Source organism: Lepidochelys olivacea (genome assembly GCF_965140295.1).
Source record: "Lepidochelys olivacea isolate rLepOli2 genome assembly, chromosome: 6".
NCBI lineage: Eukaryota > Metazoa > Chordata > Testudines > Cheloniidae > Lepidochelys > Lepidochelys olivacea.
Genome location: NC_140416.1, coordinates 118290119 through 118308090, shown reverse-complemented (window position 1 = coordinate 118308090; position 17972 = coordinate 118290119). Strand labels below are relative to the sequence as shown.

Genomic DNA, 17972 nt, shown 5'->3' with positions numbered 1-17972 from the left:
CTGTTTTGTTTTGTTTTTGTTTGTTTGTGGAAGTTGTTATAGGGATAGTAATTCTCTTAGACAGAGATTCCTATTTTCAGAAGCGGAACAAGGACTTGCTCCAGGATGAAGTTGTCAGTGTCAACTTAACCTTCCTGCCAACGACCTTTACCACAAAAAAATCTGTCTGACCACTTAGGAATTATACATGAAAAACTTAATGTTAATAACATGCACGTTTTAATTATTTTAATTTTATTTGGAGCGGAGAGACAAGTTAGCAGCAAGGCAGGTGTTAAAATATGTAATCCTACGGCAATAAATATGAAATAAAAATACAAAACTGAACTCTAAGGCAAATGTATAATAATTGATATATAGACCAAAAGTAATAAGACTTCAAATTCCTAACACAGAATCAAATGAAAACGTTCTCTGTGGTGCCTGTGATCAGGCTTTGTTGTTGCTGTTTGTTGTTTGTTTACTGTTTGGTGTAAATACATTTTTTCAGGTATATTCACATTAACATTGTTAACAATTCCAGACTCTGGAGTTCCATCCTCCGCTTTAATTATTCTAAAGGTCTGTTGAGTCAAAAATTCACCCTTTAAAAAAACACAACAGCCTATATTTGGATGCACACAACGTGCTATTATGACACTAATTAATAGGCTTCTATAAATCCTGTAACTCTGCATACTACAAGGTACTCTTACTTGGAAAAGTATCTCTAAAGTTTGTAAAAAGAAAAGGAGTACTTGTGGCACCTTAGAGACTAACCAATTTATTTGAGCATAAGCTTTCGTGAGCTACAGCTCACTTCATCAGATTCGATGAAGTGAGCTGTAGCTCACGAAACCTTATGCTCAAATAAATTGGTTAGTCCTTTTCTTTTTGCAAATACAGACTAACACGGCTGTTACTCTGAAACCTCTAAAGTTTGTGAGTCTCTCTCACACACACACACACACACACACACACACAGTTACACTCACAGTCATGCACACACAGCTGTTATTTTTGTCAATTCTCATTATTTCTACTACAATTTTATTTATAATGCCTTAAATAATATTTTGTGCACACATGGTATGTGTGCCTTCCATCTGAGAATTAAGAACACTTCAGTGACAAAGGTTTGACTTATTTTTAGGTGAGGAATGTCAAGATTAAGGATCAGTTTGTCATTAATTTACACCAATATTGCCTGACTCGTAACTATCTCTAGATAACTAGTAATTTTCACCTACACTGTACTAAATACTGAGACAGATGGATTTTTATGCCTTTAAATCCTATCCTTAGGCTTAAATGTTTAGATCAATCTTTAGAATTTGTTTATTTAGAATCTTTCATTACCGCTAATAGGATTTGCGTGACTAATTCCCCCCCTCCCAGCCTGTTGGTCACTTTCTGGTGGTTACTGAAATGTAGTTTAGAAATAAAATGTGTTTGTGTGTAGAAACAACAAAGATTTTTGATTTTGAAACTAAACAGTGTAGCATGCAGTGGTATTTAAATGAGCTTTAATCTGGAGGCTGTCATTACATTTCATAAGTGCCCTAACCTCATATGCATTTTTTTTACTTGGCAAACATTGACAGATCCTATCTTAATATTTTTAATTAGTGTGTCCAGGAATCACTGTTTGAAGTCCCATGGCTTGTATTAGAAATTAAGTCAGACTTGATGATCATAGTGGCCTCTTCTGGCCTTAAAATTATGTTTGTTTTCCAACATATTATTGAGGGATATATTTGAACTAACTGGAGCTAGGCAGAATATCTCTAATACTAGCTACATTCATCTTCTGTACACACCTACCATCTAGGCATCATTTACATATCTGCTATAATTTGTAATGAAGATCTTGGAACAGTTACTGATAATGGCAAGTACTTAGCCCATTCCCCTACCCATTTTTAATGAAATAATTAGGAAAGCATAAAATCACTGCAAAAAGTTAACTTGATTCTAAAAAAGCACGTGTGAGAGAAAAATATATAGCTTCTAGATAACAGCCCATTTTATTTCTTTTCATGACTGATTCTCAGTCTATATAGTACCATTAGAGCCTCTGTATAAAAAAAGATGTCTTTGCAATGTGTATTAATGTGCCCTTTGATAGAGAGCGATCAGACCAAGTTTCTGTCATACCCTTGTAAATATAAGGTGAATGCATCAGGATAACAATCTGAAATTTCAAATTCTGTTTTGGCCCAATGTGCAAAAATCCTACTGAGTGCATTGACAGTTGCATGTACAAAAGAAAGATCTTGGCCTGTTGCAGACTATAGAGCTTGCTACTTGTAGTCCCATGGAAGCCAGAGGATTGCTCACATTAATCATCACTATGCGCCATAGGAAGGGTTTGCAAGAATAGACTCTTACATTGTGTGGCTTTGATTTTCATTTGTCTTATGCCACAGCAAATTCAAATATAGGAGCCATGGAAATTCACAGGTCTATTGTTAGTTGTTCCGAGTCCAATACCTTGTGGCCCTTGATGGTTAGAAACAGAAATTTCATCCTGCTGAAAAGAAGAATTTCCCCACTTCCCAGTGCTTGTAGCCTGGAAATTCCATAGGTATCAAACCTTAAAAATATAAAAGATGTTTTAGGTCATTGATTTGTTTTTAAAGTGTATTGATTATAATTCTCTCCTCCCTCCAAGGACTGATTAATAGTAGAACTCCTGGTATGAAGGTAGCCAGGCTTTACTGGTGCAGATATGAAATGTGTTGTAATACACCCAAATACAAGGTCCAGCTTTAAGAACAAAGAATGCATGTCATACCTAGAGAATGGAAGACTGTATCCTGAAATCAGTGTCTCTGTAAAGGATTTAGGGGTCATAACAGGCAAACAATTGAACATGAGCTCCTAGTAAAATGCTGTGGCAAAAAGGGCTAATTTGATCCTCGGATTTATAAATGGGCATAATGAGTAGGAGATGATTTTACCTCTGTACATCACTGGTGAGATTGATCCTGGAATACTGTGTACAGTTCTGGTGTCCACATTTTTAAAAGGTTATTGAAAAACTTGAGAGGGCGCAGAGAAGAGCCACAAAAATGATTCAATGGCTGGAGGAAAATGCCTTATGCAGAGAGAGGGGCAAAAATACCAGGTACCAAAGGGTTCCTTAATCTAGCAAAGAAAGGCATACGAGTACCAATGACAAATTCAAATTAGAAATCAATTACACGTTATTAACAGTGAGGGTGATTCACCATTGGAACCAACTAACAAGGGAAGTGGTGGCTTCTCCATAGCTTGATGGAGACTTCAGATCAAGACTGGATGCCTTTCTGGAAGACATGCTTTAGCAAAACACAAGTTATTGAGCTCAGTTCAGGGGTAATTAGATGAAATTTGCTGGCCTGTGTTGTAGAGGACGTCGGACTAGATGTTTTAATGGTTCCTGCTGGCCTTAAAATCTGTGAACAATGAAAGCACGTTTCTAGCACTTGTTCTGGCAAGAATCTTGAAAATGTGACCCGAATGCACCATGTAGGCTCAAAAACCTGAAGGTAAAAATTATTTTATAAAATCCTATAGTTTGTTTTCAGCCAGTCTCATCATTTTTGCGGCCTGACTCTTGATTAAGGATACGATTCTGTCACGGAGGTCATGGATTCCATGATTTTCCGGGACCTCCGTGACATCTGAGGCAGGACTGGAGCAGCTGTCAGCCCCAGGGGTGCTGAAGCAGTGGCCACTGGAACAGCTGACCAGCAGTCAGGCCTGGGGCTGCAGGAACAGCTGATTGGTGGACAATCCCAGGGCTGTGGGATAGGGTGACCAGACAGCAAGTGTGAAAAATTGGGACGGGGACTGGGCGGTAATAGGCACCGATATAAGACAAAGCCCTGAATATCAGGACTGTCCCTATAAAAGTGGGACATCTGGTCACTCTACCTCTGGAACAGCAGCTGCCATGCCGGAACAGCTGACTGGTGACCCGTCGCTGGAGCAGCAGTCATAGAATCATAGAATATCAGGGTTGGAAGGGACCCCAGGAGGTCATCTAGTCCAACCCCCTGCTCAAAGCAGGACTGGGGTTGGGTCAGTCCCTCTGGGGCTGGAGCAGCAGCAGTCAGCCCCTGACGCAGGAGCAGCAGCAAGCCATAGCAGTGGTCTGTTCCCCAACCCCAGGTTATTTTTAGTAAAAGTCAGGGACAAAAAGTTGCAGGCTTCTGTGAATTTTTGTTTATTGCCCATGATCAGTCCCTGACTTTTACTAAAAAAAGCCGTGAGAGAATCTTAACCTTACTCATGATTTTTGAACGTTTGGGGATGGCAGTACTTGTTATCACAAAAGTCACCCAACAGTTCTTAACCCAGCCTGTAAGGGCAGTTCAGCAGAAGATTATAAGGGTAACCGTGGCTCATTGTAACCCCTCCGCATCGTCTTCCTGACTGCAGGCTGCTACCTGGCATCCCCCCCTGCTCTGGCTACTGCTGGCCCTCTGCGAGAAGAAGGGTGGTTCTCAGCCTTTCCATCTCAACGCCCAGGATTCCAGCGGGCCACCCTTCCTTCCACAGCCAGCTGCTCCTGCTCTAATGCAACTTCTGGCTCTTTCACCTGAGACCGGTCCTGTTTGCCCTCAGGAGGAATTTATTTTTCCTGTACCCTAGGGATTATGGAGGCGGCCGAAGTAGGTAACTCTGTGCCATCCCCTAGCTCTATCTTTCTCCCCCAGCTCAGTTGGTGTGGAGGGAAGTGTTGGAATCGTTAATATTTTAAATTATTAATCTGAATATGGGAAACCACCAAACACTAATTTAACCATAAATTCAGTCCAAAGGCCAAATGGTACTTATACAATTGCTCTAACACATGCCTAAAAAGCCTAAATAATAAGCCATTTACTACATCCAAACAGTAACAAAACATTTATAAGCATTTGGTCAAGATACTTACAAATGGGCTAAAGCCAGGGATGCTTAGACCCTTATTGGTCAGCTTCAGAGTGGTCAGGCAGGTATTAACAATGAACCCTTTAAGAGTTTACTTTTTATACCCTTTTAACAAACAAGGGATGTCATTGCCAAGTACTGACTTGAGCTAAAACCAGATGCAGACAGTTCACCCTTATTTCCAGTCTTAATCCAGATAAGATTTATAACCTCCTTTCTTCCCAAGGCCTTTCCTCCCCTCTTCTTGTGGTCCAACAGTTTCCCACTGCCCCTGGGTTCACATAGTCTATAACACTGCTGTGTGGGTTGGAAAATGGCTGTGTTGACTCATTTTAAGACAAATTCTCTTTGTTTTATTTAAAATCATCTGCAATCACCCTTATTGGTCAGAGGCCTCCTTTTTTAGACCTCCACATTAACTCCCCTTTGAATTAGACATCCTCCCTACTTTATTCCGTCTGGCCTTATCGCTTATTATTTTCAAGGTCTTCCTTCTACTTGCTAGTCAAGTACACATATATACTTCCTTAAGCTAACTTTAATTCTTTAACTGTATACTTATCCTACAGGAAAGTACCCAACAGGTTCAACCCAGGATCAACCAATTCAAAATAAAAAAATATTCTAAATGAGATGTTTCTGTTGTGTGCACAGAATACAGGGTGCTGTGGGACACTGTAGGGGTTTGATCAGCCCTAATTTGAGATGCTGTGCATAACTCACTTGTATGTAATGAACCCATCTCGAACTCATGCTGATAAAACCGTTATGCCACCTATCTGTAAAGTATGTGGGTTTCAGGAGGCAGGGAAAGTCCCACAGTTCTCCCGGTGGGATCTTCTCCAAATCATGCCATTTGGATGGGAGGCGGAGGAGAGTCACTCCATGCTCACCATGAGGTGAACACAGGTTTGCACTCCCACCTACACGGATGACCTCAGCCCTGCCCTACGAACATTATGCATGGTGCATAATGTGACATAATGGCAACCTCCTGAAATATCTTTGAGAGATCTTACTGTATTAAGTTTATGTGTCATTGTGAACCAGGAGGTTGTCTGTGATTCCATGGAGAAAGGTGACCATAGCCCTCCAGGAGCTAAGAATGGGGGAGGAGGTGTTGATTAGGCAAATTCAGTCTAGTTGTGACACCTCCAGAGAACTACAACCACATGGAGAGGCTTGAGTAGACTGGTTCTAACTGGATTAGAACATAAGAACAGCCAAACTGGGTCAAATCAATGGTCCATCTAGCCCAGTATCCTGTCTTTTGACAGTGGCCAATGCCAGGTGCTTCAGAGGGAATGAACAGAAAAGCCAGTCATCGAGTGATCCATCCCTTATCATCCACTCCCAGCTTCTGGCAAACAGATGTATCCGATGAAGTGAGCTGTAGCTCACGAAAGCTTATGCTCAAATAAATTGGTTAGTCTCTAAGGTGCCACAGGTACTCCTTTTCTTTTTGAATCCTGTTATAGTTTTAGCCTTCACAACATCCCTTGGCAAAGAGGTTTCCACAGGTTGACTGTGCATTGTGTGAAGAAATACTTCCTTTTGTTTGTTTTAAACCTGCTGCCTATTAATTTCATTGGGTGACCCTGGTTCCTGTGTTATATAAAGGAATAAACAAAACTTCCTTATTTACTTTCTCCACACTAGTCAAGATTTTATAGACCTCTATCATATCCCCTTTAATCGTCTCTTTTCCAAGCTGAAAAATCCCAGTCTTTTTAATCTCTTCTCATACGGAAGCTGTTCCATACCCCTAATTATTTTTGGTGACATTCCCTGTACCTTTTCCAATTCTAATATATCTTTTTTAAGATGGGGTGACCAGATCTGTACACAGTATTCAAGATGTGGAGGTACCATTGATTTATATAGAGGCATTATGATATTTTCTGTCTTATTATCTATCCCTTTCACAATGGTTCCTAACTTTCTGTTTGCTTTTTTGACGCCGCTGCATATTGAATGGAAGTTTCACAGAACTATCTGCAATGACTCCAGGATCTCCTCCTTGAGTGGTAACAGCCATAGGTGGCGAGTTATATGGGCTGGTGGCCTGTGCTCCATCAATATTTAGGAATGTGGGCTTGGCTCCACCGGTGTTTGGGCTTACTGTGCTTTGGGGGTCCCTGCGCTTCAGGGGGACGTGGGGACCAGGGCAACCGCGGGGATGGCAGGGGGCCTAGCGCCGGCAGCAGTGAGTGACCCAGCCCCAGCCCACCCTGCCCCGCCTCACCCTGCCGGCTCCCAGCATCGCCTGGGGGAGGGGGAAGAAGATGGAAAGAGGGGGAGCGGAGGCTTGGGGGAAGGGGTGGAAGGGGGGTGAGGAGGGGGCGGTGTAGGGGCAGGCTGGGCTGGGTCACTCACTGCTGCTAGGGCCAGGCTCCCCACTACCCACCCAGACCGCCCTGGACCCAGAACCATCCTGTCCATAGGACAAACTAGGGCAACTGCATCCCCCTGAAGTGCAGGGCCCCCCAAAGCTTGGGGTCCGGGGCAGTTGCCCTGGTCCGTTCTATGGACAGGATGGCTGTGGGTCCAGGGCGGTCTGGGGGGGGCGAGTGAGGAGCCTGGCGCCGGCAGCAGCAAGCGACCCAGCCCTACTCTGCCCCCTCCCCACCAGCATTCCACCCCTTCCCCCAAGCCTCCGCCCTGCCTCTTTGCGGCTTCCGCCCCCTCCCCCAAGCAGCACCGGGACCCGGAATTATTGAATTATTACTCAGTGGTCTATATTCATATGCCTAATAAAAAATCTATTTGTCAAAAAACATTTCCTGAATCTTTTTTTGTTGTCTGTATTGTTACAGACACACTTGCTGACAGATATTTTGAAATAAATTACCGAAATAATTGAAACTGGGGTGATTGTATGGTGTTTTTGACAAATAAAATATGCAGAATTTAGCAGAATTTCAAAATATAGTGCGTAGAATTTGTAATTGTTTGGTGCGAAATTCCCCCCAAAGCAATGTATTCTCAGAAGTGTCAGGGGAGCCTCTGATTCTACAACCAGCCTTTTATACTAATAAACCAGCCTCAGGGACACACATTGAGTCGGCTGTCGGTGGAACGGGACCGTTTGCCAGTAACACACAATCATACAGCTGCTAATGGGTTAAAGAGCTGCCCCAATATGTTTGATGTTAGTCACAGCTTAAATACCAAAGGGTTTTGGTTTTTTTTGCCAAAAGCTGGGAATGTATGACAGGGGATGGGCTGTTCTAAGTCAGCCATAAAAATGTTGGCATACTGTGGGGCCATGCGGGTACCCATAGCAGTGCCGCTGATCTGAAGGTTTACATTGTCCCCAAATGTGAAATAGTTGTGGGTGAGGACAAAGTCACAAAGGTCAGCCACCAGGTTTGCCGTGACATTATCGGGGATACTGACCTGTTCTGTTCATTCCCTCTGGGGCACCTGGCATTGGCCACTGTCGGCAGACAGGATACTGGGCTAGATGGACCTTTGGTCTGACCCAGTGCGGCCGTTCTTATGTTCTTAAGGGTTTCAGAAAAAAATGACCCCCAGCTTTGACTGAGTTACCAGCACTGGGCTATTTTGGGGCTACTTTTAAGTGACTTTGGGCTATTAATGCAGTAGAAATTTGGCAGCCTGCTCCGCTGAGGGTTGCCACAGATCTGTCCGACAGCGCAGTGGGACCAGGGGCTCCGCACCCTTGGAGAGGGGCTGCTGCAGCCTTTCCTGTACTGGAATCATAGAATCATAGAATATCAGCGTTGGAAGGGACCCCAGAAGGTCATCTAGTCCAACCCCCTGCTCAAAGCAGGACCAATTCCCAGTTAAATCATCCCAGCCAGGGCTTTGTCAAGCCTGACCTTAAAAACCTCTAAGGAAGGAGATTCTACCACCTCCCTAGGTAACGCATTCCAGTGTTTCACCACCCTCTTAGTGAAAAAGTTTTTCCTAATATCCAATCTAAACCTCCCCCACTGCAACTTGAGACCATTACTCCTCGTTCTGTCATCTGCTACCATTGAGAACAGTCTAGAGCCATCCTCTTTGGAACCCCCTTTCAGGTAGTTGAAAGCAGCTATCAAATCCCCCCTCATTCTTCTCTTCTGCAGGCTAAACAATCCCAGCTCCCTCAGCCTCTCCTCATAACTCATGTGTTCCAGTCCCCTAATCATTTTTGTTGCCCTTCGCTGGACTCTCTCCAATTTATCCACATCCTTCTTGAAGTGTGGGGCCCAAAACTGGACACAGTACTCCAGATGAGGCCTCACCAATGTCGAATAGAGGGGAACGATCACGTCCCTCGATCTGCTCGCTATGCCCCTACTTATACATCCCAAAATGCCATTGGCCTTCTTGGCAACAAGGGCACACTGCTGACTCATATCCAGCTTCTCGTCCACTGTCACCCCTAGGTCCTTTTCCGCAGAACTGCTGCCTAGCCATTCGGTCCCTAGTCTGTAGCTGTGCATTGGGTTCTTCCGTCCTAAGTGCAGGACCCTGCACTTATCCTTATTGAACCTCATCAGATTCCTTTTGGCCCAATCTTCCAATTGGTCTAGGTCCTTCTGTATCCTATCCCTCCCCTCCAGCGTATCTACCACTCCTCCCAGTTTAGTATCATCTGCAAATTTGCTGAGAGTGCAATCCACACCATCCTCCAGATCATTTATGAAGATATTGAATAAAACCGGCCCCAGGACCGACCCTTGGGGTACTCCACTTGACACCGGCTGCCAACTAGACATGGAGCCATTGATCACTACCCGTTGAGCCCGACAATCTAGCCAGCTTTCTACCCATCTTATAGTGCCTTCATCCAGCCCATACTTCCTTAACTTGCTGACAAGAATACTATGGGAGACCGTGTCAAAAGCTTTGCTAAAGTCAAGAAACAATACATCCACTGCTTTCCCTTCATCCACAGAACCAGTAATCTCATCATAAAAGGCGATGAGGAGGGTGCCTGGGGATTGGTTCCCAGGTGGCCCTGCCCCTCCCCAGCTGGGCCCACCACAGCCCCACTGAGCTGTCCCGCTTTGCAAGGCTAATGACCAAGCCAGGCTCCTTCATCGGCAAACTGCGCTGCCCCCCTCGTTGTTCGGGGCAAAAGTGCAGAAAACCTGCTATGGTAATTGCAGATACAAGAGCAAAATTCTCTTCGCCCAACGTGGGGCTCGAACCCACGACCCTGGGATTAAGAGTCCCATGCTCTACCGACTGAGCTAGCCGGGCGCTGCGCTACCACTTTCATTCAGAGACTATTCGAAACATAGTTTGGAGCATGCGCACAACTAGTTGATTAATTCTGCTTCGGAGACTCCTCCCCTTTCGAGTCACCACCTGTGGGTTCCCTCCAGTGTCGGGCCGGGCGCGCCCCCGCGGCCATGACGGGGCCTGCTCTGCGGACGCGCACGTTCACCTAGGACCCCACCGCGGGAGCTGATTGGCCGGTGTGCAGCGGGCCAATGGGAATGTGCGTTGGTGAGGCCTGGGGCGCGTGAGCGGTGTGTGCGCGCGCGTGTGCGTATCGGGTCTGTCCGGCGCTCGCTCTCCCCACGGCTCCGCCGCCATGAGCTCCATCGGCACCGGGGTGAGTCTCCTCGCCGGGCTCGGCCGGGCCGCCGCTGCGCCTGCGCGGGGGGGGCAGCTTGAGCCCCCCCTCACGGGACCGGGGGAGGAGGCGGTACTGCTGAGTCACCTCGGCCCCGCGCGGCTGGTGGGAAAGCGAAAGTGTAAGCGGGGGGAGGGGCCACAGGGCGTGGGGCTCTGGCTGGGGGGGGAGCCAGGGGCTCCAGGGGAAGGGGGGTGGGGCTCTGGCTGGGGGGGGGAGCCGGGGGCTCCAGGGGAAGGGGGGTGGGGCGGGGCTCTGGCTGGGGGGGGGAGCCGGGGGCTCCAGGGGAAGGGGGGTGGGGCGGGGCTCTGGCTGGGGGGGGGAGCCGGGGGCTCCAGGGGAAGGGGGGTGGGGCGGGGCTCTGGCTGGGGGGGGGAGCCGGGGGCTCCAGGGGAAGGGGGGTGGGGCGGGGCTCTGGCTGGGGGGGGGAGCCGGGGGCTCCAGGGGAAGGGGGGTGGGGCGGGGCTCTGGCTGGGGGGGGGAGCCGGGGGCTCCAGGGGAAGGGGGGTGGGGCGGGGCTCTGGCTGGGGGGGGGGAGCCGGGGGCTCCAGGGGAAGGGGGGTGGGGCGGGGCTCTGGCTGGGGGGGGGGAGCCGGGGGCTCCAGGGGAAGGGGGGTGGGGCGGGGCTCTGGCTGGGGGGGGGGAGCCGGGGGCTCCAGGGGAAGGGGGGTGGGGCTCTGGCTGGGGGGGGGGAGCCGGGGGCTCCAGGGGAAGGGGGGTGGGGCTCTGGCTGGGGGGGGGGAGCCGGGGGCTCCAGGGGAAGGGGGGTGGGGCTCTGGCTGGGGGGGGGGAGCCGGGGGCTCCAGGGGAAGGGGGGTGGGGCTCTGGCTGGGGGGGGGAGCCGGGGGCTCCAGGGGAAGGGGGGTGGGGCTCTGGCTGGGGGGGGGGAGCCGGGGGCTCCAGGGGAAGGGGGGTGGGGCTCTGGCTGGGGGGGGGGGAGCCGGGGGCTCCAGGGGAAGGGGGGTGGGGCTCTGGCTGGGGGGGGGGGAGCCGGGGGCTCCAGGGGAAGGGGGGTGGGGCTCTGGCTGGGGGGGGGGGAGCCGGGGGCTCCAGGGGAAGGGGGGTGGGGCTCTGGCTGAGCCGGGGGCTCCAGGGGAAGGGGGGTGGGGCTCTGGCTGGGGGGGGGGGAGCCGGGGGCTCCAGGGGAAGGGGGGTGGGGCTCTGGCTGGGGGGGGGGGAGCCGGGGGCTCCAGGGGAAGGGGGGTGGGGCTCTGGCTGGGGGGGGGGAGCCGGGGGCTCCAGGGGAAGGGGGGTGGGGCTCTGGCTGGGGGGGGGGGAGAGCCGGGGGCTCCAGGGGAAGGGGGGTGGGGCTCTGGCTGGGGGGGGGGGAGAGCCGGGGGCTCCAGGGGAAGGGGGGTGGGGCTCTGGCTGGGGGGGGGGGGAGCCGGGGGCTCCAGGGGAAGGGGGGTGGGGCTCTGGCTGGGGGGGGGGGAGCCGGGGGCTCCAGGGGAAGGGGGGTGGGGCTCTGGCTGGGGGGGGGGGAGCCGGGGGCTCCAGGGGAAGGGGGGTGGGGCTCTGGCTGGGGGGGGGGAGCCGGGGGCTCCAGGGGAAGGGGGTGGGGCTCTAGGCTAAGGGGTTCTCAATTTTCCCCCCTGAGGCCTGTCCCCAACGTGTTTTTAAAATGTCAGGGCTTCAGCCCGGGTTGGGGCTTGAGAACCGCTGCTCTAGGGCGTGGGGGGGGGTCTGTCTAGACGGTGGGGAGGATGGGCTCTAAGGGGTGGGGAGAGTGGGGGTGCTCTGGGGAGATTGGGTCTGGATGGGTGGTGCCCTGGGAGGAGGAGTGTGTGGGGCTATAGGAAGTGGGGTGAATAGGTGCTGGGGGGAGGTCGGGCTCTAGGAGGAGGGATGGGGGTGGTGGAGCAGTGGGGGCTCTCTGTCCAGCCCCAGGGCACCGATGTACTCTTCTCAGCCCCGTGGATGTGCTCAGCCCCACGATGCTCCCTTCTCCAGTCGCTGCTGTGTTTGAAAAGGGGGTGCCCCATCTACAGGGAGAGATTCAGAATGCCCCCCTCCATGTTCAGATGCATGTTAATGAACTGGGGTGGCTGTGGCTGGGAACGTGCCATTTAACTTATGGGGGATGCTGTTTTCTATGGATATGCAGACTTAACTGTTGCTTGACAAGGGCCTCTGCCACTCTGACTCAGGCTAATGCAGTACATGAGACAAAGGCATGGCTATGTCTGGGAGTTCTCACAACAGATTTATTGGTGAGAATAACCAATTCAGAGACCGCTGGTGGCCGCTCTTACAGTTTTTCCAAAAATAATTAATTAATTTTAGGAAAAAAAATAAATACGCACATATACATGCCCAAATCATTGTAATTTATTTATGTAGGGTTTTTTTTTCAGACTCAGTAATAAAAGTAATGTACAGTTGTCTCTAATCTTTACTGGACCTAAACAGAATAGAAACACAAATAAGGTGCTTTGCGTGTTTTGCTTTTTTTGGTTGAATTTTTTTTAAATAAATTTGCTATCTAGTTAGTCTGCTGCTGTCAAAAGTGATATTTGTATATTTGTTAATATCACTTTTCACAGCAGACTTACTCATCCCCAGCAAGCTGGAGAACAAATTAAACCCTGGATGGGAAGGTGGGTAAGGAGGTCCAGGAGCGATGGGGGGCTGAAAGAGGTAGCGGGGGTTGGGGCAATGGAGGGGTGAGTCCAGGGCTGGATCCTGGGGTCCTGCTGCACGGCTGGGGGCTGGAGGAGGCAGCAGGGATCAGGAGTGATGTGGGGGAATGTGCCCAGGGCCAGAGCATGAAGTACTGCAACTGGGGAATGAAGCCTGCTGCTGCATGGCCAGAGCCTGCTGCCCACCACCCCAGGGCTGAAGCCCAAAGCCCGATCCTCACTGCCCCTGGGAAGGTGGGGAACTCACGCTGGTCGCCTGCTCCTACAGTGTTTGTGGCTTCAGAAGGGGGGCTGGGACCAATCCCTGCTGGTGGCCCCAGGGGAGGGGCAACTCCTCCCCTCCCCCACCATCACCACCCCGAGGGTTGTGGTTGCAAGAGAAAACCCTGGTGGTCGCATTTGAGACATGCTGGTACTCTACAGACCTTACAGCGGCACAGCTGTAGCCGCTCTATGCTGATGGGAGAGAGCTTTCCTGTTGGGATAATTAAACCACCCACAAAGAGCCGTGGTAGCTATGTCTGCGGGAGAGCTTCTCCCGCTGACTTAGCAATGATCTCACCAGCGCTTTTGTCGGTGAAACTTATGTCAGGGGTGTGGGTTTTTTTACACCCCCGATGGACAAAAGTTTTACCGGCAAAAGTGCTTGTGTAGACCTAGCCTACAGTGAGAAGTACTAAAAAGATGATCTGTCACTTGTTGGCAGTTCCCAGTTCATTAAGAATGAATCAGACCTGAAAACTCTTTTCTGGGAACAAGGGATGGTCTGGGTCAAACTTGCATATTCATAGTAGTTGGGTGCTTTCATGAAACAGCTGCTTCTTTATTCTTCTGCCCCTCGCTGCACCAGGCATGCACAAACTCCACACTACTGAGATGACTAGGGGTCCCACAACTATGGCAATTAGTTTCAGAGCCTGGGTCAACTGACTCGGGCTTGCGGGACTCATGATATGGGGCTAAAAATAGCAATGTAGATGTTACCACCTATGCTGTGAAATGTGGTGAGGGGAGGTGGGTGTAGATATATCCTAAATTTCCTTGGACTAAGAATAATACAGTTATAATCAGAGCTCGTGTTATACCTGTTTGGCCAGCAGGCAGCACTGTAGACCAACATCACTCAAATGCCCAATGACCTCTCCCACCATCTCCTGTACACATTGCCTAGGTACCAGAGATGAAGCCCCGGTTTGTGGAAAGGCTTAAATGTTAAAGTGTGAGAAGTGCTTTGAGATTCTCATATGGAAAGCAAAGTGGAAGAGAAAAGTACTAATGCTATTCTAAGTATCAAAATAAGTCACAATGTACTAAAAAATAGTATTAACCATACGATAAGTGTCTGTCTGTGAAGCCTTACTAATTACTAATTGCCATTGTTCGGAATTTGAGATTCCTCAATGGGTTTGAATTATGGAATGAATATCACTGAAGCAAGAGCTTTTTTAAAAACTAAGCTAACCAACATTGAATTTACTAATTTACTTTCAGTTTATATACTTTCACTAAAAGGAAACTGTCTGAATTTTTTTTAAAAAGTATTGCTTCCTTTATTCACATGAAATAAATATCAACATGAGTGAACCATTCTTACATGTTAGGATAAAATGGTCAGTTTTCAGAATGGAGAGAGGTAAATAGTGGTGTGTGTCCCCGGGGCCTGGATTGGGACCAGTCCTATTCAACATATTCATAAATTATCTGGGAAAAGGGGTAAACAGGTGGCAAAATTTGCAGATGATACAAAACTACTCAAGATAGTTACATCCCAAGCAGACTGCAAAGAGCTACAAAAGGATCTTACAAAAGTGGGTGACTGGGCAACAAAATGGCAGATGAAATTCAGTATTGATAAATGTAAAGTAATGCACATTGGAAAACATAATCCCAACTATACATATAAAATGATAGGGTCTAAATTAGCTGTTACCACTCGAGAGTGAACTTGGAGTCATTGTGGATAGTTCTCTGAAAACACACTTAATGTGCAGCAGCAGTCAAAAAGGCGAACAGAATGTTGGGAATCATTAAGAAAGGGATAGATAATAAGACAGAAAATATCATATTGCTTCTGTAAATCCATGGTACGCCCACATCTTGAATACCGTGTGCTGATGTAGTCGCCCCATCTCAAAAAATATATTGGTATTTGGAAAAGGTTTAGAAGAGGGCAACAAAAATTATTAGGGGTATGGAACGGCTTCCATATGAAGAGAGATTAGTAAGACTGGGATTTTTTTGCTTGGAAAAGAGACGAATAAGGGGGGATATGATAGACATCTATAAAATCATGACTGGTGTGGAGAAAGTAAATAAGGAAGTGTTATTTACTTCTCGTAATACAAGAAGTAGGGGTCACCAAATGAAATTAATAGGCAGCAGGTTTAAAACAAACACAAGGAAGTATTTTTTCCACACAGTGCACAGTCAACCTGTGAAACTCCTTGCCAGAGGATGTCGTGAAGGCCAAGACTATAACAGGGTTCAAAAAAGAACTGGATAAGTTCATGGAGGATAGGTCCATCAATGGCTATTAGCCAGGATGGGCAGAGATGGTGTCCCTAGTCTCTGTTTGCTGGAAGCTGGGAATGCGTGACAGGATGGATCACTTGATGATTACCTATTCTGTTTATTTCCTCTGGGGCACGTGGCATTGGCCCCTGTCGGAAGACAGGATAGTGGGCTAGATGGACCTTTGGTCTGACCCAGTATGGCCGTTCTTACACAGATTTTCTCCGGAGACTCACTTTAAGACTTTGCATAGAAAAATAGCTTAGTACTACTGCTATGTGGGCTCTATTTGTAACTTGTTTTATGCTGAGTAGTGTTTTTTTCTTCCTTTACAGTATGACCTGTCAGCTTCCACATTCTCTCCAGATGGCAGAGTATTTCAAGTTGAATATGCTATGAAAGCTGTGGAGAATAGTAGGTAAGAGAAATGTCTTTGTTTTTTACTTCACCTGTTTCTTTAAAAATGACAAGAGAAATGCGATTAGGGCAAGTAGTTAAGATGGTATTGCAAAGAAAATTGTACTCCTGAAATAAGTGATTAGCCAATTTTGTGACTGTATTCCTCTCAGGAAGCTCTTCACATTAAATATAAAGGGAGTGTAGTCATCCTTATTTGTTCTACAGTTTGGAGTAACAAAAATTATAAAGGCATGGCTTGAGAGACTGCAAAGGAAGGTAGTAAATTATTCATGTGTGCTGAGTGTAATAAAATCTCGTACTTTGGGGCAAAAGCTGATTGCGTAGGTCCTTAATATATGTAAGGTGCTTATCTATTATGGTAATACCAAAAGGGCCATTTTAGAGATGGTGAATTGAGGCACTGAGAAGTCAAGTAACTTGCTCAGGACCACATAGGTTTGTAGTAGCCTCACTAGCTGTTGCCAGTTTCTTAAAGAATTATGGTTTGGCTAAAACTACAGTTTGCCTCCCTAAGACTACATATGTTCCTTCAGGCATATACCAGGTGGCAGCTATAAAAACGTAAATACTCTATTGTGTTGTAGCACAATCTGGATGTATTGACTAGTAAATACAGATAAAGTGCTTTGAGGTATGGATTGGGTCATCCTGTGTTTGTACAGCAACTGGTCTTGATCCAGGTCTCTGGATACTATTGCAATAGAAATAACATAGTTCAAAATAAATCTGTGTGGTACTCCAGCTAGTATGAATATCTAATATCTTGGGAGTATATCACCTTTCAGTGACTTCATCAAATGCTTTTAAAGATCTCTTACCATCTATAATACCATCCTAAAAGTAATTGTGGAATGGTCCATAAATCTTAGCAATTGGTCCATATCATAGTGAGCATTAGTACAAAATAGTTTTGGATGCATATTTAAGAACTATTTAATTTCACTGAAGTGCATGTTCTGGTGATTTATCTTCTCTTCTTTATTCACTTGGTCAGTGAGACTTTTTGATATGTCTAGATATTTTCATGTTAGGCATTTAGAGGACATGATTTAGCCCCATGGAGGGAAGAGGGAACTTGTCTGTGTTGTACTTTATGGCAGTGGTTCTCAAACTTATTTGATCGAGCCCCTCCCCCCTTCTCTGTAGTAGTTTACAACTCCCGCTCTCCCCACACAAATACATCTATGGCCACTCAACTCTGAAGGCAGAGTGGAGCGCGGTGGCTGCTGGCCGGGTACCCAGCTCTGAAGGCAACGCTGCCTCCAGCAGCAGTGAAGTAACGGTGGCATGGTCTGGCATTGCCGCCCTTACTTCTCTGCTGGTGGCGGTGCTGCCTTCAGAGCTGGATGCGTGGCCAGCAGCCGCTACTCTCTGGATTCCAGCTCGGAAGGCAGAGCTGCTTGTCACGCCACCCCAGAATTCATTCTCCACTCCCCAATTTGAGAACTTCTGCCTTATGGAGTAGGTAGGGGCCATGGCCCTCCCAACTTAGTGATGACAAGAGATTCTTGAGATATGTGTGCCACTGCCAGGGCCGTCTCAGGAGTTGTTCCTATTTTTATGATTATGTGCTGATGGGGGGAGGGGAGGATGGAAGTAAAATAACATAACCATGTAAATGCTTCCACTTCAAAACTATAGGAAACGTGCAGGTTTGAAGGGAGAACTGCTCCCCACCCACCATGTCCCTCAAACTATTTAGTTCGAGATGTACAGCGTGTGTGCGAAAACTTCCTTGGGTAGGATGGGAAAGAGGGAAATGCTGTGCTGCTTTCTTATAGAAACACTGGGTAACTTCAGTGGGTCTTACTCTCTTCCTCCCCATCTTCAAAGAAGCAATGAAACCATGGAGCAGATCTACCTCACTTGAAATTAAGCTGTCTTGTACTTCAGTCCTGCACCCA

General features: G+C 47.8%; 1 protein-coding gene across 1 annotated transcript in view; it reads left to right on the top strand.

The window, feature by feature from the left end:
- The first annotated feature begins 10325 nt into the window (after positions 1-10325).
- PSMA3 (proteasome 20S subunit alpha 3) overlaps positions 10326-17972 on the top strand; it is a 29723-nt gene continuing 22076 nt past the window's right edge. Inside the window, exons 1-2 of the mRNA XM_084630684.1 lie at positions 10326-10477; positions 15984-16066. Coding sequence (XP_084486810.1) covers positions 10457-10477; positions 15984-16066 — 104 coding nt within the window. The 5' untranslated portion in view covers positions 10326-10456. The remainder of the gene's footprint in view (positions 10478-15983; positions 16067-17972) is intronic.